At 35.4% G+C, this 27,027-nt stretch overlaps 1 protein-coding gene across 1 annotated transcript in view; it reads right to left on the bottom strand.

Annotated features, from left to right (window-relative positions):
• The window catches only part of ABCD2 (ATP binding cassette subfamily D member 2), a 57,572-nt gene that overhangs the window by 23,669 nt on the left and 6,876 nt on the right, over window positions 1–27,027 (bottom strand). Inside the window, exons 3-6 of the mRNA XM_021092531.1 lie at window positions 23,304–23,425; window positions 19,049–19,217; window positions 18,229–18,323; window positions 13,790–13,935 (exon numbers count right to left, since the gene is read on the bottom strand). Of these exons, the coding sequence (XP_020948190.1) occupies window positions 13,790–13,935; window positions 18,229–18,323; window positions 19,049–19,217; window positions 23,304–23,425 (532 nt within the window). The remainder of the gene's footprint in view (window positions 1–13,789; window positions 13,936–18,228; window positions 18,324–19,048; window positions 19,218–23,303; window positions 23,426–27,027) is intronic.

Consider the following 27,027-nt stretch of genomic DNA (forward strand, 5'->3'; position numbering starts at 1 on the left):
TCTGGCATCGCGGTGGGCTGTGGTGTAGGTCGCAGGCACGGCTTGGATCCCGTGTTGCTGTGGCTCTGGTGAAGGCCAGCAGATACAGCTCCCATTCCTAGCCTGGAAACCTCCATATGCCACGGGAGTGGCCCAAGAGATGGCAAAAAGACATAAAAAAAAAAAAATCTCATCACAAAAAAAAGAAAATTGCTACTTTGAAAATACAGGTGAAGGGACTCGATGAAATTACACAAAAATTTTTCATAAAATTATATATTCATTAAAGGCCCACAGCAATGAGGGATCCAAGCCTTGTCTGCAACCTACACCACAGCTCAAGACAACGCCAGATCCTTAACCCACTGAGCGAGGCCAGGGATGAACCCACAACCTCATGGTTCCTAGTCGGATTAGTTTCTGCTTCGCCATGACAGGAACTCCAAAACTGTTAATTTTAATAGTGAAATTATTTAAGATCAAATCCATTCCCATGGATTATGGTTTTTTATAGTTATATTACAAATGACTCAGGATACGTTTATAATTTGCATTATATATGCCCTACTTTTCTGTGTTCAGTATCTGACAATATGTGATTGTTTTGGTAAAATGTGTTGCCATTTATTAGGGTTTATACTCATATTTTTATATATATACAGCAATATTAACTGTATTTAGGGTGTGAGATAAGTTTAAGAATAAGGTACAGCTAAGTACTGCTCTGTTGCCATAGTAATAAATCAGTAATCTGAACACCATAAAATCTAGCTATTAATAATTCATGTAAGCATACATGCTGGGACCTATCATGTCATCAGATATGAACATCAAGAATTCGATTTGAGTTCTCACTGCATAAATCATTCCTAATATTCTTAGAATAAGTATGCAGCAAAAAGAAGATATTCACCTGAAAAGATAGATTCATGATTACTAAAATTATATATCTAGGATAAGATATTTCTAGGTACCAGAGCAGAGATGTGCACAGCCTCTTAAAAGTAGTGACTGTGTTTATTTCCAAGTAATAAGAATACCGTTTGTTAATACTCCCAAAGTACTCCCAAACTGTAAGAATGCAAACTTCGGCTTCATTGAGTATTTATCATTACATTAGATTACTGTATGAAATTCCTGATACTTTACCTGTTGACCAAAAAAAATTACAATTCCATATAGTTTAACCTAATAATGGATTCATGATGAAAACTTAGAGGCAAAGGAAGATTTTCTCCATTATTATTCTTATAAATTAGCCCATAACAGAGTTAAATATGAAAAAAATTTCCCAAGCAATAAAAATAAAAAGCTACAAGAAATCGTGTTCATATTTATAGATCTTTTTAAGAGATTTTTAAAAACCAAAACTGCACCAGTTACTACATAGGAGGTACTAAAACGTATAATTTACAATTCTGTTAGCCAATTGTCCAAGTATCTTTATGCAACGTTTACTTGCTTTGAGTCTAATAGTCAGAAAGCAAAGGAATAGAAATGAATTAACTACAACAATATTACTGAGCCTTATCCATGGCTAAAATTGTTTCTTTGTAAAGAGACATGTTAAGTGGCAAATATTTATCACCATCATAAAGAGGGTTAAATAGTTTGCTTCCTAATTATTAGAAGAAGGCAGGCCAATTTGGCAATAAAAACCAAACCAGTAGGGAAATTCATTCATTCCTTTAATCAATCATTTATCAGATGTTCATTGTACAGTTATAACTTGCCAATAGGCATACTACAGATTTAGAAGAATACTCCCAGTGTTGTCCCGAGACATACAGATGCCCTTTCTAGCTTATATTCTATAAACAGAGACTCAATAATGGCAAAATCTGTCCCAGTAACAACTCCCTCTCCTCAGGTCCAGATTTATCTATTTTGAGGGCAGCAAGGCCACTGTATGTGTAACCTTTTAGATATGGGGCTCCAGGAGTACTCCTGGATTAACCCATATCACATTTTTCCTTTATTCCAGAATGCTTTTAGATGAACAAGGGCTGGCTAGCCTGAATCCTACTTAAATGAACACACTCCTCGTACTCATTTGATTTTAAAGATATATAACCTATATCATTAAAGGGATGAGTAGAAATGCCATCAAAGAAAACATGGGTTAAATGCTGGCACTTCTAAAAGCTGAGATTTCATGTCATAAGCTTTTCTAAGAAAGACAGCTGAAGAACACAGAAATTTTTGAAAGTGAGTAAGAACTATAAAGGAATGATGGTTTGTTATTCCCCATAAATTTGGGACAAAATGATTAGAGAAGGTTTAATAATTAAGACTGAGAAAATATTTAAGGTCAAGTAGTGGGCTTTTAAAAAAAATCAGAGGTAGATATTTTTCATATGATTATTATTTTATTAACCTGAAATAAAGGGCAGATGAATTCAGAGGATTTGTATTTTTAATCCCTTTGAACTCCAACTTAATCAATTTAAAATATTCTATTTAGCATGACTCCTGCAGAGCATAATCAATAGGTACTATTCATACATTAAAGGATAGTCAGAAGTAAAGTTATCTATTTTTAATTTTCTACACATTCTCATTAGTCATGCTATCATTCCTGTGTACAACCAAATTTAGGATTTTTATGTTGTATTTAATTTTAAAATGTGATTCCTAACTACTTTATTAAGCAGCATTTACATTCAGTATAGAAGATTAAGTAACATGGTATTTCAATATACTACCCTGTGAATGAAGGGGTTTAGTTAGTAAACATATACTGAGCTGACAAATAATATATGTTATTTATAATTTCAGAATATATTCTGACAAAAAAAAAGTGAAACAAGTTGATATCTTCTTTTTGCTATGTTTTTGAAGAAGTATTAACAGGTTAAAATTTAAACTGTTTAGACTTGTCATTTATTCAAAAAAGGAGATGCGCTTCTTAGATAGAAACAGGGAAATGGCAGCCCCTCAAAAGCACTAGAGGACTTTAAGAAGTAATTCTAAGATCTTCAGCCGAAAGAACACCTTACCAATGCTGAAGAACCTAGGAAATGGACACTATTATTTTCAGTAAGTACTAATGACATGAGATTACCAGAGCTCAGTCTGATAAACATTTGCTTTTCTCAGCCTGGTGTATTAGGGAGAGGGTGGATAGGCCACCCTTGCTTAGAGGGAAGTCTCAAAAAAAACAAAAATGAAAAGCTCATGCTTACTTGAATCCGTGGCATTTCTGGTCTACTTAGACATTGGAGAAACATCTAATTTATGACAATTGTTAAAATCTTAACTTTCAAAACCAAGGTCAACATTTTTTCTCATTTTGAACATTTCAATAGCACTTATTATCTTTCTTGAGGCATTTATTCTGGCTTTTAGTTAAGTAATTGCATGTTTTTGTTTATAACCAACTTAGACAGCAGCACATATTGAGAGTGACTGTGTCTTTATTCGCTGTCTTTAATAAACACTGATTTAAAAAAAAGAGTAGAGCATTGCCAAAATATAAAGAACAATAATTTCCCCAAGATATGAAGTACAGTTATCGTTGCTATCACACCCCCATTTCTTTTTTCTTTTTCTCTTTTTTTTAAAAAAAATGCTTAGTCAAATTTATTTCAGTCCTTAGATTATAATCCTGTCATCTTTTTTTTTTCCCTTGGTCTTTTTAGGGCCACACCTATGGCATATGGAGGTTTCCAGGCTTGGGGTCCAATCGGACCTATAGCTTCCAGCCTGTGCCAGAGCCACAGCAACACCGGATCCGAGCCTTGTCTGTGACCTACACCACAGCTCAAGGCAACGCCAGATCCTTAACCCACTGAGGCCAGGGATCGAGCCTGCGACCTCATGCTTCCTAGTCAGATTCGTTTCTGCTGGGCCTGGATGAGAACTCCTAATCCTGTCACTTTCTTAACCTTTTATTTCTTAGACTTCAAAGTCAAGGATGAATAGAAATTTGTACAAATTATCTTTTCATATAAAATTGCGGGAAACATGGATCCCACAATTTTAGATTTGTTGGCCTTATTGTAATTATTTGGGCCTTGGTGTATGACAGTAGTAAGAAGATCATGGTTAAAATTTTTGTCCCCAGGTATTTCTGCCAAGGAAGGTAGTGACAGTAGGAGCTTTGGGAACAGAATTACATGGTGGGTTGTTGCCAAACTGGAGACTGTTGCTGAGGAGAAATATGTAATATATACAAACAAGATACCCTGGAGGATTTAAAAAAAAAGGAGTACAAAGAAACCCAAGATCTTGCTACTTTGGTCAGTAAACACCTATTATTTTCTCTCCTTCTTCCTGCCCTCCCTTTCATCCTTCCTTCCTCCATCCCTTCCTTCACTCTTTCCTTCTTCCCTACCTTCCTTCCTTACCTTCACTCCCTATTTCCCTAACCCCCACCAAACGTTTCAATCTCCTATTTTGGTGAGTATTAGCTTACTTCATTAGCCAGTGAACTAAACAAATTAAAGACTGGGCTTCTGAGGGCTTAATGGCTGAAGACAGATATACTAGGAAATTACTAAATGATTAATCAGCCATGGATTTGTGAAAACAAGAGCAAGAGATCCTAAATCTATTTTTGGGTGGTTGGGAAGACAGAGAAACTGCACCTATGATTGACAAAAGAAATTCAGGATCTATATTCATGTGTAAGAATTTTCCTGAGGGTCATCTGATGATGTGCTTTCCTGAAGCCAATACTGTAAAGAAACAGAGTTTCAATTATTACTGTAGTCACATTGCTCAGGAAATGAAGTCTCAAGTAGCCTAAAATTGCCAAACAATTTTTTAAGTAATATCTGAGCAAAACTAAATTTAGAGTTGCAAAATTTATATTTTGGAGGAAATGTTCTTTGCTAAAACTTATCAAATATTCCAGTAGTTATATATCCAATCATTAATGAAAATGGAAGGACAGAAAGCTGTTTTGAAGCTAATTTATCTAACACAGGTTTTTTTTTTTTTTTTTTTTTTTTTGTCTTTTGTCTTTTGTTGTTGTTGCTATTTCTTGGGCCGCTCCCGCGGCATATGGAGGTTCCCAGGCTAGGGGTCGAATCGGAGCTGTAGCCACCAGCCTACGCCAGAGCCACAGCAATGCAGGATCCGAGCTGCGTCTGCAACCTACACCACAGCTCACGGCAACGCCGGATCGTTAACCCACTGAGCAAGGGCAGGGACCAAACCCGCAACCTCATGGTTCCTAGTCGGATTCGTTAACCAATGCGCCACGATGGGAACTCCTAACACAGCTTTTTATTTGTATTTTTGAACTATGACCCAGATTCTCTTTCATCTGACTTTCATTTATTAACATTGCTGAAGTATCAGCAGACATTAACTGAGAAAACATTGAGGTGATTTCACAATTTCTTAAGAATTTTAGGTTTCCAAACTGAGCCATAGCAGCTCTTCAAATTCTCTGAAGATTTGGTTTAAAAAAAAAAAAAAAAAGAAAAGTAGTCCCAATATACTTAATCAGAACATTTTTTCCTTCAGTAGTTCACTTTTTTCTTCTGCATACTGCATGACATTATTAGAAATCCACTTTAACAAAACCCACTTATTTTCCCCATAAAAATAATAATGAATCTACATTTGATCATTACATAAAGAGATCCATCCTCTACCAAGGAATCTTTTAATCACAAAATGTAAAATGGGGGATTATCATAAAGGTCTGTTTGTGATTTATGAAGTTTATTCTGTAGGTACATAAGACTCAACTCTATATTTAAGTTACAGGGGGTTTTTTTGTTTTGTTTTTTTTTTCTGCCAAACTAGTACTTAACCAATATTCTATTGCTATAAGTTAATGCAATGAAATGTCAGGTAGTACACATTCATGAGAATATGTCCTCAGAAGAAAAGTTTAAGATTATCTACTGACAAATATTTTGAAATTATAGTAACTTTCTTTTAAAACAAAGACAAGATAATTTTCAGCTTTTAGAATATAAGGCATAAATACTACATTTAGGCCTTCTTAGTTCATATATACATTTAAATAAATTCTATACTTTTTTTGCAAGATATTGGTCCTATAAAGGTTTTAAACATAAATACAAAATTTTGTTTCTAGAAGTTGTATAAGATAAAGTGACTTTTAAGAATGACTATTTAGGAGTTGTTGTTGTGGTGAAGTGGCAACAAATCTGACTAGGAACCACGAGGTTGCAGGTTCAATCCCTGGCCTCACTCAGCAGGATCTAGCATTGCCATGAGCTGTGGTGTAGGTCGCAGACGCGGCTTGGATCTGGCATTGCTGCGGCTGTGGCATAGGCTGGCAGCTGTAGCTCCAATTAGACCCCTAGCCTGGGAATTTCCATATGCTGCTGGTGCAGCACTAAAAAGACAAAGGGCAAAAAAGAATGGCTATTTAAAAAAAAAAAATTTAGCTTTAAAAAAAGCAGACTTTTATTCTTATTTTTCTCCTTAACTAATTTATAGTTGACTTTTTGCTTAGGCAACAACTAAGAAAAAGTTTCACAACTAAGACAAAGTTTCCCAGTGATTAATGTTTGTTGCAAAATAACAACAAGGCAAAGACTTGAATTTATGTACTTCCCCACCCACATTAAAAAAATGTGATAAAATAGAACTTACCATAGTAACCATTTTAAGTGTACATTTCAGTAATCTTTTTTCCAGTTTTAGAGATAAAATTGACATACAGCATTGTGTAAGTTTGTTATAAACATGTTGATTTGATACACTTATATATAGCAAAATATTTATCACTGTAGTGTTATGTGACACTTCTATCGCCCCTCGTAATTGCCACATTCTTTTTGTGGTGAGAACATCAAAGTCTACTCTCTTAACAACTTACAGTGAACAATTATTGGAAAGCTTTCAAACTTCCACCACTGAATGGGATATTAACTCTAAGTCTGTCATATGTGGCCTTTATTGTTAAAGTATGTTCCTTCTATACCCAATTTATAGAGAGTTTTTCTTATGAAACGGTGTGGAATTTTGTCAAATGCTTTTGTGCATCTATTGTGCCTTTCATTCCATTAATGCGGTGTATCATGTTTAGTGATTTGCATATGTTGAACTATTCTTGCATCCCAGAGATAAATCCTGCTTGACCGTGGTATGTTTCTTTTAATGGGATGTTAAATTCAGTTTGCTAATATTTGTTGAGAAGTTTTGCACTTATATTCATCAGGGATTGGTCTGTAGTTTTCTTATCTTGTACTGTCTTTAACAGCTTTGTTTCAGAGTAATGCTGGATTCATAAAATGTGTTCGGAAGTGTTCCCTCCTCTTCAATTTTTTGAAGAGTTTGAAAATATTGTTATTAATTCTTTAAATGTTTGTTAGAATTCACCAGTAAAACCATGGTCTGGAGCTTTTAATTTGGAGGTTTTTGATGACTGATTCAGTCCCCTTACTAGTTATTGATACTTTTTACTTCCTCGTGATTCTGTCTTGGTAAGCTGTATTTTTCTAAGCAGTATCCATTTCTTCTAGGTTTCTACCTTCCATTTAGTTTCTAGTTGTTGGCATATAGTCATTCATAGTAAAGTCTCATTATCCTATTTCTATGGTAACATTTGTAATGCCTCTTTTCTTTGTAGTTTTATTTATTCTTTTTTCCTCTTAGTCTAGCTAAAGCTTCATCAATATTAACTTTACAAACAACCAGTTCTTGGTTTTGTTCATCTTTTTTATTGTTTTTCTGGCTCTCTATTTCATTTGTTTATGCTCTTCTCTTTGTTATTTCCTTGTTTCTGCTAACTTTGGCCTTCATTTGTTCTTCTTTTTCCTAGTTCCTTGAGGTGTAAAGATAAGTTTACTTGAGATCTCTTTTTTTCTGAATCTAAGCATTTATTGGTATAAATGTTCCTGTTGGAGTTCCCGTGGTGGCGCAGTGGTTAACGAATCCGACTAGGAACCATGAGGTTGCGGGTTCGGTCCCTGCCCTTGCTCAGTGGGTTAAGGATCTGGCATTGCTGTGAGCTGTGGTGTAGGTTGCAGACGCGGCTCGGATCCCGCGTTGCTGTGGCTCTGGCGTAGGCCAGTGGCTACAGCTCCGATTCAACCCCTAGCCTGGGAACCTCCATATGCCGAGGGAGCGGCCCAAGAAATAGCAACAACAACAACAACAACAACAAAAAGACAAAAGACAAAAGACAAAAAAAAAAAAATGTTCCTCTTAGAAATGCTACTGCTGCATCCTCTAGGTTTTGGTATATTACACTTCCATTTTCATTTCTTTCAAAATATTTTAAAATTTCTTTTCTGGAATACAAAAATACGATACCTTTTAAAATTGCACCTTACAAAATCAAATACCTCGGAATACACCTGACCAAGGAGGTAAAGGACCTATATGCCGAGAACTATAAAACTTTAATCAAAGAAATCAAAGAAGATGTAAAGAAATGGAAAGCTATTCCATGTTCCTGGATTGGAAAAATCAATATTGTAAAAATGGCCATACTACCCAAAGCAATCTACAGATTCAATGCAATCCCTATCAAATTACCCATGACATTTTTCACAGAACTAGAACGAACAATCCAAACATTTATATGGAACCACAAAAGACCCAGAATCGCCAAAGCAATCCTGAGAAACAAAAACCAAGCAGGAGGCATAACTCTCCCAGACTTCAAGAAATACTACAAAGCCACAGTCACCAAAACAGTGTGGTACTGGTATCAAAACAGACAGACAGACCAATGGAACAGAATAGAGAACCTGGAAATAAACCCTGACACCTATGGTCAATTAATTTGTGACAAGGGAGGCAAGAACATCAAATGGGAAAAAGAAAGTCTATTCAGCAAGCATTGCTGGGAAACCTGGACAGCTGCATGCAAAGCAATGAAATTAGAACACACCCTCACACCATGCACAAAAATAAACTCCAGATGGCTGAAAGACTTAAATATACGACAGGACACCATCAAACTCCTAGAAGAAAACATAGGCAAAACACTCCCTGAAATCAACATCATGAATATTTTCTCAGGTCAGTCTCCCAAAGCAATAGAAATTAGAGCAAAAATAAAACCATGGGACCTCATCAAACTGAAAAGCTTTTGCACAGCAAAAGAAACCAAAAAGAAAACAAAAAGACAACTTACAGAATGGGAGAAAATCGTTTCAAATGATGCAACGACAAGGGCTTAATCTCTAGAATATGTAAACAACTTATACAACCCAACAGCAAAAAAGCCAATCAATCAATGGAAAAATGGGCAAAAGACCTGAATAGACATTTCTCCAAGGAAGATATACAGATGGCCAGCAAACACATGAACAAATGCTCAACATCGCTGATTATTAGAGAAATGCAAATCAAAACTACCATGAGACACCACCTCACACCAGTCAGAATGGCCATCATTAATAAGTCCACAAATAACAAGTGCTGGAGGGGCTGTGGAGAAAAGGGAACCCTCCTGCACTGTTGGTGGGAATGTCAACTGGTACAGCCACTATGGAGAACAGTTTGGAGAGACCTTAGAAATCTATACATACAACTTCCATATGACCCCACAATCCCACTCTTGGGCATCTATCCGGACAAAACTCGACTTAAAAGAGACACATGCACCCGCATGTTCACTGCAGCACTATTCACAATAGCCAGGACATGGAAACATGCCAAATGTCCATCGACAGAGGAGTGGATTCGGAAGAGGTGGTATATATACACAATGGAATACTACTCAGCCATAAAAAAAGGATGACATAATGCCATTTGCAGCACCATGGATGGAACTAGAGACTCTCATACTGAGCGAAATGAACCAGAAAGACAAAGACAAATACCATATGATATCACTTATAACTGGAATCTAATATCCAGCACAAATGAACATCTCCTCAGAAAAGAAAATCATGGACTTGGAGAAGAGACTTATGGCTGCCTGATGGGAGGGGGAGGGAGTGGGAGGGATTGGGAGCTTGGGGTTATCAGACACAACTTAGAATAGATTTACAAGGAGATCCTGCTGAATAGCATTGAGAACTTTGTCTAGATACTCATGTTGCAACAGAACAAAGGGTGGGGAAAAAATGAAATTGTAATGTACACATGTAAGTACAACTTGATCCCCTGCTGTACAGTGGGGAAAAAAAAAATTAAAAAAAGAAATTTCTTTTCTGATTTCTTCTTTGATTCACTGGTTACTTAGGAATATGTTGTTTAATTGCCACATATTTGTAAATTTTCCAGTTTTCCTTCTGTTATTGATTTCTACTTTCATACTATTACAGTGTGAAAAATACTTGGTATGATTTCAATCTTCTTAAATTTTCTAAGGCTTGTTTTGTGTCCTGTCATACGATATTCCTAAGGAATGTCCATATATGATTGCAAAGAAGTATATTCTGTTGCTTTTGCATGGAATGTATGTTTATGTCTACTATATCCATTTGGTCTAAAGTATGGTTCAAGCCAAATATTTCTTGTTGATCTTCTGTCTGGATTATCTACTCACTGTTGAAAGTGGGATATTGAAGGCCCCAACTACTAATGTATTTTTGTCTAGCTCACTTCATATCTATTAGTATTTGCCTACTATATTTAGGTGCTCCAACTTTGAGTGTGTATATATTACAACTGTTAACTCCTCATGATGAAATGACCCACTTTCACTATATAATGACTTTCTCTCTTTTTACCATTTTTGGCTTAAAGTCTATTTTTCTGATATAAGTATAGCTATCCCTGTTCTCTTTTGGTTTCTATTTAGATGGAATATTTTTTTCATCCCTTCACTTTTGGTGTATGTCTATCATTAAAGCTGAAATTAGTCTTTTGTATGAGCATATAGTTCAGTCTTTTTTTTTTTTTTGGTCTTTTTGTCCTTTTAAGGGCCACACGCATGGCATATGGGTGTTCCCAGGCTTGGGTTCTAATCGGAGCTGTAGCCACCAGCCTACACCAGAGCCACAGCAACGTGGGATTCCAGGTGCATCTGCGACCTACACCACAGCTCACAGCAACACCAGATCCTCTACCCACTGAGCGATGCCAGGGATTGAACCAAAACCTCATGGTTCCTAGTCAGATTCATTTCCGCTGTGCCACAGTGGGAACTCCCAGTCTTGTTTTTTTATCCATCCACCCACTCTATGCATTTTGATTGGAGAAGTCAGTCTATTTACACTTAATTATTGATACGTAAGGACTTATTAGTGACATCTTATTGTTTTCTGATTGTTTTGTCTCCTGTTCCTTTTTTTGTCTGTGTCGCCTTTTTTGTGATTTGGTCATTTTCTGTAGTAGTATGCTCTGACTCCCTTCTCTCTTTCTACTGTGAATCTACTATAGCTTTTGCTTTGTGGTTCCTAAGAAGCTTGTATAAAACATCTATAAGTTTTATGTTGTTAACAACTTAACTTCAATTGCATCCTTTTATGTTTTTTTTCCCTTTTATGTTTTCAATGTCACAATTTGTCTCTTTTTATAGTATGTATTCATTAATAAATTATACCAGCTATAGTTATTTTTAATATTCATGTCCTTTAACCTTTGTATTAATAGTTAACATACCAACATAATACAGTATTGTTCTGAATTTGACTACATATTTACCTTTACCAGTGTGGTATATTTTCATAGGTATTCATGTTAATAATTAGCATCCTTTCATTTCAATTTGAAGAACTCATTTCAGCATTTCTTCTCAGGCAGGTCCAATGGAGATGAATTCCCTCAGCTTTTGTTTGTCTTGGAAAGTCTCTATTTCTCCTTTATTTCTGAAGGATGACTTTGCGTAGAAAAGTATTTTATAGCTCAGGTCACAGCTATATTCAAGAACTGTACCTATATTATAAATGAAATCTAAAACAGTGTGTTCCCACTGTGGAGCAGTGGGTTAAGAATCTAACTGCAGTGGCTCAGGTCACTGTAGATGTGTGGGTTTGCAGTAAAGGATCTGGCATTGCTGTAGCTGCGACTTGGGTTGCATATATTGAGGGTGCAACCATAAAGAAATAGCTAAAGATATATAACTTATGTATATAATTTTACTTGCAATAAGAGTTAGAATTCTATGATGCATTAGAAATTTTTCCTCATGATTTTATGCCTTATAACCTAAATAAGAAATTAAAATCAGTCTACTTAATGTATTAATGTCTGCAACTTAAACTTTGACTGTATTATTTAGTTTTCAGATCCAGGACTTTCCCAAAGAATTCTAAAGCACAGACAGAAAGGGTCAATGATTCTGGCATCACAATATGTTACCTATTTTGTGTTAAACATGAGTATTCATAGCACTACTTATATTCAATATTTTCTTACTGCCAGTGCAGTTCTTCATCCTTCTACACTTCAGATAGCTTCCTGTCACTACCACAGGTCTTACTTTAAGAAAAAGTCCAACAAAGCCTCATCTGCCTAACTAAAACTTATGATCTAACAATTAGACCAGTGGGCAAGATGGTATAAATATTTCTGACAAAGGAAAAGGAGAGATGTAATAGCACTATATTTGATGTAACTCTTCCATCTGCTCTTGAACCATACTTTCAATCTAGGTGCTCCATTAGGTTCCACAGAATAGTCTTCTAACACAGTAGGAGTAGTTTTATGATGTTGACCTAACCCAGGGTGAGGTCAGATAGAAAAATTAATGAGTCAGGAGTTCCCGTCATGGCTCAGTGGTTAACGAATTCAGCTAGGAACCATGAGGTTGTGGGTTTGATCCCTGGCCTTGTTCAGTGGGTTAAGAATCTGGCGTTGCTGTGAGCTGTGGTGTGAGTCGCAGACTCGGCTTGGATCCTGCGTTGCTGTGGCTTTGGCGGAGGCCTGTGGCTACAGCTCCAATTAGACCCCTAGCCTGGGAACCTCCATGTGCCGCGGGAGTGGTCCTAGAACAAGGCAAAAAGACAAAAAAAAAAAAAAAAAAAAAAAAAAAAATTAATGAGTCAGATGAGCCCGAGGTGTGTCTCTCTTTCTCCCTTCCTCCCTTCTTTCCTTCCTTCCTTATTTCTTTATGTCTTTTTTTTTTCTTTTCTTTTCTGGACACCCCCTGGCATATGGAGTTCCCAGACCAGGGATCAGATCCAAGTCTCAGGTGCAACCTACACTGCAGCTGTGGCAATGCTGGAACCTTTAACCCACTGTGCCGGCTGGGAATCGAATCTGAGTTCTGACACTGCAGAGATGCTGTCAGTTCCAGTGTGCCACAGTGGGAGATCTGTATGTCTCTTCTTTAGATTTCATTTTCTCTCAACCATAATGAATATTCCAAAATTTCAAGTATAACTTTCTGTTTAGATACTTGTAAACTGTTTTTAAGGAAGATAGCTAAAAACTAGAGAAGAAACAACGTTCCTGCTAAATATTTCTGTGCTTACTTTTACACTCATTCTTTGAGTAAAATACTTTTAATTAAGATAGTTTCAAATCATTAATTGATTATATAGAATTGTAATAAAGACTATTTTACAAAGGCTTTTAAAACTTAAGTGAACAATTTTAGAAATTTGTATGCTGCTTGATGGAAACATTAGTATACTACCCAGTACTATTTATTTTTTTGTGAGAAGAGATAATCTGACATATAAAGGAAATATAATTATTCTTTGGACTAGCCTGCTATTCCTTGAGACTAACATCTGTAGTCTTTGAGTGTTCATTACAACTGGACATATGTGAAAATGAAAAGTAGTATTGTCCTGGAAACTATTATAATCAAAGCAGTATAAAACTTTTTAGGATAATTGAAATTTTATTTCCTTAATAGCTTCTCTTAATGAAAATATGCTTAAGGATTATCTATAAAACAGTTTAAGGAATAAAGATAATTTAAAAGCAGAAAGAAATGTTTGCTTGCAATATAAAATTTCTTATTTACCTTTGTGGAATATAGAACATGTGTTGTGGAGGTGGTTTATACAGGACTCCTTCATACACAGGCCAGAGACCACTTAAAATTCTGAAGAGAGAACTCTTCCCACAACCATTGGGACCAGTTATCAAAAGATGCATTCCTTCTTCTACCTAAAGTAAGAAATAAAATTACAAATTATAATATTTTAAAATGATTTTCATTTGACAGCATTTAAAAGCGATTTAAAAAAAAATTCAAACATGATAACCGAGGATGGGCAAGCAATCAAAGAAAAATATATCAGGATTGAGAACATCAAATCTGGTTTTTGACTATGCTCTAAAGTTAAAAGCATCATAAAATAATTCAATTCTGAAATAAATGGATCTTAGAATGTCACTGACTTTCCAAAATTTTAATTGAAGTCTTATCGTCAGATATTACACATATATGTAGGAACACAACCACATGGAAATAAGAAACTGTGTAAACTTAAATTTAAATAGATTAAATTTATTGTCTTTATAATAATATTTGATTCAATGGAACCTGCAACCTCATAGTTTCCAGTCGGATTCATTTCCACTGCACCATGATGGGAACTCCTCAGTGTAGTATTTAACCACTGAGTCACAATGGGAACTCCTGTCAGTGTGGTATTTAAGATATTGCGGGAAGTTCGTCGTGGTGCAGAAGAAGTGAATCCAACTAGGAACCATGAGGTTGTGGGTTCGATCCCTGGCCTCGCTCAGTGGAATAAGGATCCAGCGTTGCCATGAGCTGTGGTATAGGTCGCAGACACAGCTTGGATCTGGCGTTGCTGTGGCTCTGGCGTTGCTGTGGCTCTGGCGTAGGCCAGCAGCTGTAGCTCCAATTAGACCCCTAGCCTGGGAACCTCCATATGCCATGGGTGCGGCCATAAAAAGAGAAAAAGAAAGAAAAAAAAAAAGAAAAGGTATTGTGAAGATCAAGGAAAAACGAACACCATTGAAAGATTTGATTTACTTCCAAGAACAAGTGATATTTTATAATAAGTGATTAAAATGAGTATAGTATGAAAGTATGAGAAGTAGAAATCTGCAGTATGTCTGTAGATGTATCTTTGTGTAGTATAGATACAACTATCTACGTGTCAATGATGTAGAATACATTATTTTGGAAACTCAAAGATGAAAGGGCATTATATTATTTGTAATCATGTCAATATACAAAGTCAGTTCCACATATATACATTATTCATTTGCTGTGTATAACATAAGTTAAATCTTTTATTGAAAGAGGGCAATGGGGAGAGGAAGGGAGGAAGGGAAGGAATAAAAGGAAGAGTGTTGATGGAAGTTTAGATAAAGGAACTAAGAATGTATGCAATAAGTATACGAAGAGCAAAAAATGGTTCAGGTTCATATTCTGCGTAAATAATTAGATCTTTCCTTGGCAGACATTGACTGAGTATCTGCATGTGCCTGCCATTCTTCTAGGCACAGGGGATACATTGTCACCTAAGACAAAGTTCCTGTTCTCGTGGAGCTTACATTCCAATGGGAAAGGTGGCAATAAATAAATGAACAAAAATAAATAAAAAATAAATGAACAAAAAATGAACTAGCGATAAATGCTATTATGATAGCAAAAAAGGAAGATGTTTTAGGGAACGATGGCAGCACCATGAGGTTGGAGGAGGGGTAGACTTATTTCGATTGCATGGTCAGGAAAGTCCTCTTTTGAGGAGGTAACATTTTGGCTTAGCCTGGGTGACAAGAGGCAACCAGTCAGATCTGGAGGAAGAGCTTCCAGGCAGTGAAGATAGCTACCACAAGGACATAAGACAGGAGCAGGCTTGAGTCTGTAAAAATGTATCCACAGATATTTATCTCCCTAATTATAGCCCAACTGAAACACCATTTTGATAGAATAAAGTTTTAAAAAAAAAATCCTGGGAAGAACCCAGAAAGAATTAATTTCATGATTTGCTCTGCTCTTTCAGGAGAGAGGGGACTAAGAAAGTTTAATTTTATAGAAGCATAAATACTTTTCAAATGACCTTTTAAAGATATGTGCCACAGCAAAAGGTAAATGGCAAAATAGTTTAATAGGTTCATTCTCTATTAGGAATTCTCAGAAATTTAACACATTTTGAGTTGTAATATAACATTACAACTACATTAATATTATTTTTCAGAATAGGTTTTCTCATATTTAGTAAACAGATAGCGTGAAGCAAAAGAATTCCCATATTTACTGAATTTTCTTCTCCAAAGGTTTGTCAATTCTGAAAGGCCAACATAAGAATAGGAACCTTTTCCTCTAGAAACCTGCTTATTTGCCAATCCATCCAGAGGAAATAGAACTTTCTATTATATTTTATAGACCTGACACTTCAAATAAAACTGCTTGTCTGACTCAGAAATAAAACAATTATCATACAGCATACTATATTAATATGTAGCTTTGTAAAGGCTCAAAATTTATGACGCTTTTACTAGATTAAGTATTTAAAAATTCGTTGTACATAAAATCAACTTGGCTCTGAGTTTTTTCACAAAAAGAGTGTGATGTGTCCCGAATAATGGGGTTGGTAGGTAGAAGAATTGGAATCTTCCTCCATTTAATAAATGGAGCCACAGAAGTTGATATTATGAAAACTAACCTGATGAAGAACCTCTATACAAAAAGTCATAAATTATATATTGCTAAAGTATTAGTAAATAAGTTCAATATCCCATGTAGGTCTCTTCAAAGGCTTTACTTTAAAGCTACTTAAGACTATGCTGACTAGTACAACCACTATGAAAAACAGTATGGAGTTACCACAGAAAACTAAATGTAGAACTACCACATGATCCAGCAATTCCATTCCTGGGCATATATCCAGGCAGAACTTTCATTGAAAAAGATATGTGCACCCTTATGTTCATTGCAGCACTATTCACAATAGTCAAGACATGAAAACTACTGAAATGTCCATCAACAGATGAATGGATTAAGAAGATGTGGTATATATACACAATGGACCACGACTCAGCAAAAACAAAACAAAACAAAACAAAACCCTAAAATAATGCCATTTGCAGCAACATGGATGGAACTAGAGACTCATACTAAGTGAAGTAAGTCAGAAAGAGAAAGACAAATACCATATGCCACCGCTTAAATCTGGAATCTAACATATGGCACAAATGAACCTATCTACAGAAAAGAAACAAACTCATGGACATAGAGAATAGACTTGTGGTTGCCACGGGGGAGGGGGAGGGAGTGGGATGGACTGAGAGTTTGAGGTTAGTAGATGTAATCTATTGCATTTGGAATGGATGAGCAATGAGATCCTGCTGTATAGCACTGGGAACTACTATCTATCTAGTCACTTGTGATGGAACATGATGGAGGATAATGTGAGAAAAAGAAAGTGTATATATATGAATTATCATATTATATGTATAACTGGGTCACTTTTGTATACAGCAGAAATTGACAGAACATTGTAAATCAACAATAATAAAATAAAAAGATTATGCTATATAGTTAGCACCTAATTGCTACTCTGTAGGTCTGTAAGTGGAAGAATAAAGTCCAACCAAATTGTAGTTAAAACACAATTTCTCTTACATTTATTAACACAGAATTCCCCCCATTTAGTACGTTTCATTCTCTTCCAGCAGCCTTATGCATTTGCAAATACATCTTTAATAACTAAACCTAAAACTAAAATCCATTTTAAAATCATTAAATGCACATGTACTGTTTTGTTTGTAATTCTTTTATCAAGTCCAATCATGTCATTGTTTGAACTAAGCTCAGATAACTTAATTTATACTTAGCAAATTATTTTGTACTTGAATCCCAAAATAGTTTAAATTTTACAATGCTTTAAATCACAGCCTCAGATGTATTACCTATTTTTTCATCTTAGTTTTTGTAATTGAGAAAGAATATTAAATCGCAACTATTATTCTCAGCAGAATAAAACACTAAATTCCAATTCATGAATCTTCTGATTATTTTTTCCTAATCCATGATGTGATTATTGGTAATATGAATTAAATTTAGAGAATGTATATTAAAGGAAATAAACTTGTTGATGACCTCTACCCTCATATTTTAGTAAATACATAAAACATAGGCTTGTATTTTTTGAATAACTCCTGTAAGGAAAAAAATTAAAAATTTATTTCCAGATTTCTGAGGACGTTTCCTATTATTCCCCAAATTTACCTTGTATAGGCTCTCAAAACTGTAATTTTGATTTTCAACCTGGCAATAAAGCAGTAGCAATCAAATTTCTTTTTTTCCTCTGCTTTTTGAGGAAGTAACTGCTTCTGTGACTGAGACACTGTGCATACCTTTCTTGATTACCCCTCCTTTCTATATGTGCCTCCAAGTATTTAACATAAGGTACATGAATTCTGAGTTGTTTTGTGTTAGTGTGTTGGCAACAATCAGAAGATTCTTGAATATCACCTTACTTTGAAGTTTAGCCTGGAAGCCACCACTTCTCCAGTTGGTGTAATTATGGGAACATTTTCACAAATAATTCCATGATCCACATCAATAACTTTCCCTACAAGTTAAGGAACAGTTTAAGTTTCAAAAGCTATCACGTGTTATTGCTAATTAAATAACTAAAAGTGTAATGCAGCATAACAGATAAATGCACTATAAAGATAATTCACAGTAACAAATCATAGAAACAAATGTAAGTATAGATACCATATTTGAAGCCAAATCTAATGTAAATTTTCACATTTTGATACATCTATTTGAAAAATTTATCTCAGAAATATTATTTTACAATAACACAATGTCAATATCATGAGAGCAAAGCTAAATTCTATCTAGTATAACCCAGCCACACTATATATAACTATTTATTTCTCTAAATTAACCTTTCCTACAAAACAAACAAAACAGTGCTGCAGAAAGGAATAATACAATTTTTACAACTATAATAACCAAACTAATTGATAGAAAGATGAGCAATATGACATTAACTCTAATTCTGCTATTTGCATTTTAAAAGTAAACAATGTGTAGTTTCCAAAAATATGTGCCAGGTGTGCAGTTTCCAAAAATAATTCTAGAAATGTTGTCCTAAATCAAAGCATAATATTTTTATAATAATGTTAGTCGCTACTCCTCAAAATGCAGCACTAACTTTAGGAATAACTATTTAAATATTAGATATTGATTCCTTATAACTGGTTAAAGCTATCTTCTAAAAAACATTGGTTCTGTTGATAAACACTTAAAATATAGGAAAAATATAAAAACATTTGTGTTTAATACCTTTGATTTCCAATGTCTCATTGAGGGGTAAGTCCCTATTAGCTCCACTGTTGCTATGGTTTTCAGACTCTTGCATGACAGCAGATCTCTTATAAATGCCTCTTTTTACTTCATCAAAGACCCAAAACATATTGTATACTCTAGCAGTATAGCCTGCTAATTCAGTGATCTAAAACCAAGACATGGAGAAAAATAGAGTTAATATACTCAGGACAGACTTTTAAATAAATATACAATCATATAAGCTTTTTGATTTAATGTTGAGGATTCTATTTTATTATACATGAAAAACAGATAATACATCTGACAACTAATACAAATAACACTAAAAAATCTTCCCAAGAAAGCAGCATGGCAAACCATTAGTTTAAGTTTGATTGGAATTATAAAACACGTAAAAAATATTCATTCAAATCAGGGTTCAAAGAGAAATGTAAAGATTTCATAATATTAAAGAGACTTAAAAATCTTTCAATAAAATTTCTGACTTTGACCCTGTTACCGTGACAAATTTCATTTCCAGAAATTGGAAGTATTGGGAAAAGCTTAAATTCATTCAGTGAAATAATGATCCTTTATTTTGATATCTTTTCTCAATTTAAAATAGAAGATTTTAAATAGAGAATGTATTTTTCTTATTATGAAATGACGTTTCTGAGTCAAGTTGATTGTCAAAATTTCTAAGCTTGGCCAGCCCTGCTAGAGAATACCAATAGTGGGAGTGAGCGCAGTGAAAAGCTCTAAATTCATTTTGGTCTATATCCTACAATTCAGCTTCTTTTCAAGCCAAACATGATTCATATGCCCAAAGAAAAACATTAACTATGACTTTTTTCTAGATGAGATTATAAATTGAGATAAATCTCCACTTTAGTACATAAGGCTTAATACAGTGGCGTCTTGTTCCTCTTCCTCTGGTTGTCCAGTTTACGATGAACTCCAGCTGCTTTTCTATCAAAAGAACACCTTATCATCGGGGTACTGTGAAAGGTGACTCACATCCTGTCAAGACAATCTTTGTCGGTGAAAAGGAAAGCACAAAAACCATTCTCTTACATAAATGTCTACTAGGAAATTGGTGTCAATAAGCAAGGCATGTTACTAAGACATGTCTTTTAAGCAATAAACAATTTCGACATTTGTGTAAGATTTTTGTGTGTGCAAAACTTAAGCAGGTATTATTGTTAAAAGCCTTCTACCACTGGAGTTCCTGTTGTGGCGCAGTGGTTAACGATCCAACTAGGATCCGTGAGGTTGCGGGTTCAGTCCCTGGCGTTGCTCAGTGGGTTAAGGATCTGGCGTTGCCGTGAGCTGTGGTGTAGGTTGCAGATGCGGCTCGGATCCCGCGTGGCTTTAGCTCTGGCGTAGGCCGGTGGCTACAGCTCCGATTCACCCCTAGCCTGGGAACCTCCATGTGCCACGGGAGCGGCCCTAGAAAATACAAAAAAAAAAAAAAAAAAAAAGGCTTCAACCACATATCTCTACTGTGTGACAAGTCTGTAATTAGATTAGTATTTTATTTCTATATATTAATGTTAAAGGCATTATATAGAGTAATTTCTAAAATGTCATCTAGAAGAATCTCTTGATTTCCCAAGTAGAGGAAAACTGAGCTAAGAAGTAACAAAATATGGGTCTAAAAGAAACCAGGGTAGGAGTTCCCGTCATGGCGCAGTGGTTAACTAATCCGACTAGGAATCATGAGGTTTAGGGTTTGAATCCGGCCCTTGCTTAGTGGGTTAAGGATCTGGCATTGCCACGAGCTGTGGTGTGGGTCACAGACGTGGCTCGGATCCCGAGTTGCTGTGGCTCTGGCGTAGGCCAGCGGCTACAGTTCTGATTGGACCCCTAGCCTGGGAACCTCCATATGCTGTGGGAGTGGCCCTAGAAAAGGCAAAACGACAAAATAAATAAATAAACAAACAAATGAAAAAAACCAGGGTAAATATATTTGCATTTAAAAAAATCCAGGGAGTTCCCAATGTTGCTCAGTGGTTAAGGAACTGACTAGTATCCATGAGGATGCGGGTTCGATCCCTGGCCTCACTTAGTGGGTTAAGGATCTGGCATTGCCATGAGCTGTGGTTTAGGTCACAGATGTGCCTCAGATCCCACGTTGCTGTGGCTGTGGCATAGGCCGGCAGCTGCAGCTCCAATTCAACCCCTAGCTGGGCCCTCCATATGCCGTGGGAGTGGCCCTAGAAAAAGGCAAAAAGACAAAAAAAAAAAAAAAAAAAAATGCAAAGCTGGAGTTCCCACTGTGCCTCAGTGGGTTAAGAACCCAACAGAGTGTCTGTGAAGATGTAGATTCTATTCCTGGCCTCGTTCAGTGGGTTAAGGATCTGGTGTTGCCACAGCTGTGGTGTAGGTTACAGGCACAGCTCAGATCTGGCTTTCCTGTGGCTACCGGCATAGGCCAACAGCTGCAGCTCTGATTCAACCCCTAGCCTGGGAACTTCCATATGCTGCAGGTGTGACTGTTAAAAAGGAGAAAAAAAATCCAAAACCAAACGTAGAGGTAATTAAAGAAAGGCAGGAGGCACTAAGTTAGTAGACCAAGATGCAAGGAGGAATGGGCAAAAAACAATTTTTAAAAAAAACTGAGAATGTGACTGTGGACAAATTGCTTTGGGATATAAGACATGTAGATTGCTCTAGGACACTAAAAAGAAGCCTGTTCCCTCTAGAACTAGTGGAGAATCCATGATGCTTTCATGTGCTTTCATAGCAGTAATGAGATTTTTGATAAGGAAAATTTCTATGATTCAATGCACATACAGGCAAAATAAAATGAAATGCAATCAATTTTTGGAGACAATCTAGAAAAATGAATTGATATTCTCTCTGACTTAGCCAGTATTTCAATGCAAGATGGCAAAAATTCTGATTTTTCATTTAATTTCAATAATAAATAATTTATTGTATCAAAAAAACTTATCCCCAAAACTTGTCTCGAGATTACCAAAATTACTATTTGAAAAAAAATTCGATTGACTTGTTTTGGTATGTGGCCTAAACAACTGGTTTTAATTAAAAAAAAAAAACCAAACAATTCAATAAATCAATTGTTGAATGAGATTGAAAAATTTTGTCAGCAAAACACAAATTGCAACAACTTTATATAATTTATTCAAGGCAAATTTAATAAGCAGCTTAATTTATAATGATACTTAGGTAAGGAATCGACACAAAAGCCACAAGAGTAATTAATAGTGAGACTGTTCATGAGAATATTGCTTAATATCTGAATTGAATAAGGTGATTTTTAATCTTAATCCTGTGATATCTGTAGGTCTTATTACCATATCTTCGGGAAATATATACTGACAGTATACAATATCCCAAGCATTAAAATAGACATTAGAAGTGAATAAGATAGTTCCTGCTTTCCACTCAGGGTCTCATACAGGAAACAGACAATTATAATTGGTAAAGCACCAGATGTACTATGAACACAGAAGGCAAACCCAGACTCTGCAGGGAAGTCAGGAAGAAAGTGGAATCACAGGAGTTCCCTTCGTGGCTCAGCGGTAACAAACTCGCCAGTACCATGAGGATGCTGGTTTGATCCCTGCCTTGCTCAGTGGGTTTAGGATCTGGCATTGCTGTGAGCTGCAGTATAAGCCAGCAACTGCAGCTCCAATTCGACCTCTAGCCTGGGAACCTCCATATGCCATGGGTGTGTCCCTAAAAAGAAAAAAGAAAAAAAAAGTGGAATCACAGACTAGTTTTTTAAAATGTGGTGTTAAGTTTTGACTTGTCCTGAAGGATATGTAAAGGTTTGCAAGGCATATATGCAATATTATTGGCTAACATTTATCGAGTGCTTATTCTGTATTGTCTAAAATACAGGTATTAATTTGCAATGACTCTACAAAGTCATCACTATCATTATTCCCATATTACAGATGAGGAAATAGACACAGGTCAAGTTCACATAATTTGTAAATACTGGAGCAAGAATTTAAATTTAGGCTCTCTGGCTCAGAAGCTATACTGCAGACCCTTTTGTAGAATTTAAAAATAAATATGTTGTACTATAGATAGAAAAAGAGGAGTTAACAATAGAAAGTGTAAAAATTAAAAGGTATTAGCAATAATACACTTGGGAGTTATCCTTTATCTTGATTATATTTTTAGCAATTTTTGGCAGAGAAAAGATGTTTCCAAAAAAATAAGCATATGTGGTAATTTATGTTTGCTTCATTTTTATATATCTTATTTTAATCAAGTTGACAATAAGAAAGGCAAGTACCTCTTTGTATGAAGACATAATCCTTTCAATAGCATCAGCTCCAGAGGCCAATAAATTTCGAGCAGTGGTAAAGGCTTCTGTCCGTTCACTAACCATAGCTTGTTTTTGACCATCCTCTAGATCTAAAAGCAAATTACAGAATTATTGAGTTTTTTCAAATTACTAAACGCTTTATTTTATACAAACGAAATTGTAACTAAAACAACCATATGCAAATTTTTCGTTACTATCAGCAATTTCCTAGGAATTAATGAAGTATTAAAGTATATTATTTGTGCTATATTTTATTTAAATTCCTTTGCTCTATCATTTTTCTAGGAAAGTTAGAAGAATTAAATCTATAGGAATTAAGGCTATTTTTATTTAGCATTTTTTCAACCCTTTCCAAATTCAATTCCCTGCTTTTATTATAGCTAGATAATAAAATACTACTGATCCAGTCAATAAAATACGACTAACTGCAATTTAAGCAAATATTTCTGGTGTGATTTCTTTAATGGAAATGCAAAGTAGCTGACTCTCATAATCTAGCTCTGTCTACCTGTTTCAGCTTTCACACTATAGTTCAGCAGCACCACCAACATGAAATACTGTTTATCCTCTGGCATTTGCAAATATGATTTCTTTTGATTTTAATATACCTTTCTTCTTATCAAGCTCTTTCTTCAAGAGTAAACTTCTTAGTACAAGTTTTCCTAAAAACCAGTCTGGCTTTTCCAATGGACTTTAAGTTCCTTAAAGGGAAAAACTGTATATTATTCTTTATTCCTGGTGCTCGGTAGAGTGTCTGGAACATAATACTCCTTAATGTGTTTTGAATGGATGCATGGATGAATGAATGGATAGATAGATAGATGAACACCCTAAATTACTGTCAATGAAGAATTATGGTGTCAAGCATTGATTTTACTTGAGTATTGGATTAACCATGGAGTTTCCATTGTGGCTCAGCAGGTTAAGAACCCAACTAGGATCCAGGAGGATGTGGGTTTTATCCCTGGCCTCCCTCAGTGTGTTAAAGATCCAGCAGAGCCACAGCTGTAGTGTAGGTCACAGATGCAGTTCAGATCTGGTGCTGCTGTGGCTGTGGCTGTGGCTGGCAGCTGCAGCTCTGATTCGACCCCTAGCCTGGGAATGTCCATATGTCGCAAGTGCACCCTTAAAAGAAAGAAAGAAAGAAAGAAAGAAAGAAAAAATAATAATCATGAGTCTATGGGGACCTTTTATGATAGTTCAGTATGGTCCCTCCTAGCTCGACAGTTAATCACTGCTCTAGAGAACACTTTTAGTTCCCTTGAAGTTAGTTAGTTTCCTTGAAGAATAAAAAAAGAAAGGCTTTGAGCATTGGTTTAAGTGAGAAATAAAGATGTGATTGGATAAATAGTATGGGAACAGAATGTAGATATTCTTAAACACATTTAAATGTGTGATAAAATTTAGATAGCCACAAAAAAATGCCAAAGGATTCTCAGCAAGTTACCAAAATAGTGATTGCTGTATCGGTTAAAGTGCTAAGAATAGTTTTGGCTCAGGGAATCTGGCTGGTGATGTAAAATAATTATGGGATTTTACGAATTGGGTTAAAAGGGGCTTGAATAATAGCTTTTGCTTACAGCCTCTGTTAAGAAGAAATAATACTACTACAGATGGACTGGTGTTTGATATGGCATGTACTTTCTTTGTTGCTTTGGCAAACTAATACCTACTGGATTTTCTCCATGCTTTTAGCAACAAAATTACAAATAGCTCTGAACAGATCTCATGACTTTTATTCCACTGGTCGTCCTTTGGCAGGTACTAAAGACCAGTGCTGTAGTATTTTGTCATACACACAACAGCCAGCTGCATAACTTCTATGAAAGGCCAGATTCCTTAGTGTCAGACATAAATTCATGAACTAAAGCACTCATCTATTTTGTATCCTCGGTTAACCCATTTCAATTTTCCTCATCAAATACTTTAAATATTTTGTCAAAAGCTTCTCATTTCAGGATTTAATAGTTAATATTATTTCTGCTTATTTTGCTGCTACTTTTCAGCTCTGATAAGTATATATTAAAACACGATCTGTTACTACTTCACAGAAAAGGTGAGAAAAGATTTTAAAAACTAAGGTTTCATCATTGTACATTTCTTCAAGTCTATGAACTGTACTACGATTACATGGTCTCAAATAAAGTTAAGTCCCTATAGAATAAGTCCAATGTAGCTAATATGGAAGAAACATAGTGAAAGGAAAAAAGCAATGCACAAGAAATCACATAATGTCTTTTATTCTTAGTGCTTCCACTAACCATCTGTGTGACCTTAGGCAGGCCTGGTGCTCCAGACTAGATGACTACTTGTAAGCACCTCTTCTGATGTGAAAATGACATGATTCCATATTCAGTTTCGCAGTGTGAACTTGAATATAAATGTAATCCTGCCCTAACCATAATATTTTACTTAAAGTTGTAGTTACATAGTATAACAAATTTACTACAGAACTATTTTCTTTCCTCCTCCAAAAAACTTATGCAAGCTCTTTCTCCTATTTGTATCATTACCTCTGACTTCTAATCACTTTCAAATGCCTTGCTCCTTTAACAGAATCATGCTAGCAAACATCTGTTGCGCATTTACTACGATGTAGGAATTGTTCTAAATTCTACACACATGACCTTCTCTAATCCTCATAACAACCGTACCATAAATCCCCCTGTTTTGGAAATGAGGAAAATGAAGCACAAAAAGGTTAAATGATTTGCCCAGAGTCACAGCCTAATAAGAAAAAAAGCTAGCATTTGAATGCAGGCAATCTGACACCAGAGCCTAACATAGTAAGAATATAATAAATGTGAACAATTGCTTCCACCTAAATTCTTACTACTTGCCAAGGACTGTTTCAAAGCACATTGAGTATATTTAATTTCATAACTATTCTGCAAAGCATATATTACTATCCCTGTAGTAAATATCAGAAAACTAAAGCATACGATGTTTATGTAATTTTCTTAAGGATGAAAATCTACTAAATAGCAGAATCAAGACTCAAATAATGGCCTGCTTCTTCCTTCATTTTATTCCACTTCTTTCGTTTATTCTACTTTTTCATCCTTTTTCACTTTGCCATTCCTTTTATTCATATATTTCCCCATCTATTTTTGCATCAAAATATATAATATCAGGCACTTAATTTATTTCTAACACATGAGACAACTCAAGGCATAGTGTAACTTAAGATTGAAGATTAGATTAGTATATATAGTATTTAATTCCAAGACCTAAACTCTCAAAGACAATATCATTATCTAAAAAACTAATTATTTTGTCTGAGTAAAATAACAATATTTTCATGTGTTAGGTCATTGTAAGTCAAATATATTTAGTAAATACATGAATACAAACTTTATACACATACCTATAGGAACCTTAGAAATTACAGAAGAAAAGTTGTCATTAGATGCAGATGACATATATTCTATATAAAAAACCCTAAAGATTCCACATAAAAACTACTAGAGCTGATAAACAAATTCTGCAAGGTAGCAGGATACAATATTAACATAAGAATTTTTTTTTTTTTTTGCTTTTTAGGGCTGCACCCGGGGCATGCGGGGTTTCCTAGGCTAAGTAGGGGTCTAATCGGAGCTATAGCCGCCAGCCTCCGCCAGAGCCACAGCAATGCCAGATCTGAACAGCATCCTAGTTGGATTTGTTTCTGCTGCACCATGATAGGAACTCC

This window comes from Sus scrofa, chromosome 5, assembly GCF_000003025.6.
Source record: "Sus scrofa isolate TJ Tabasco breed Duroc chromosome 5, Sscrofa11.1, whole genome shotgun sequence".
NCBI classification, from domain to species: domain Eukaryota; kingdom Metazoa; phylum Chordata; class Mammalia; order Artiodactyla; family Suidae; genus Sus; species Sus scrofa.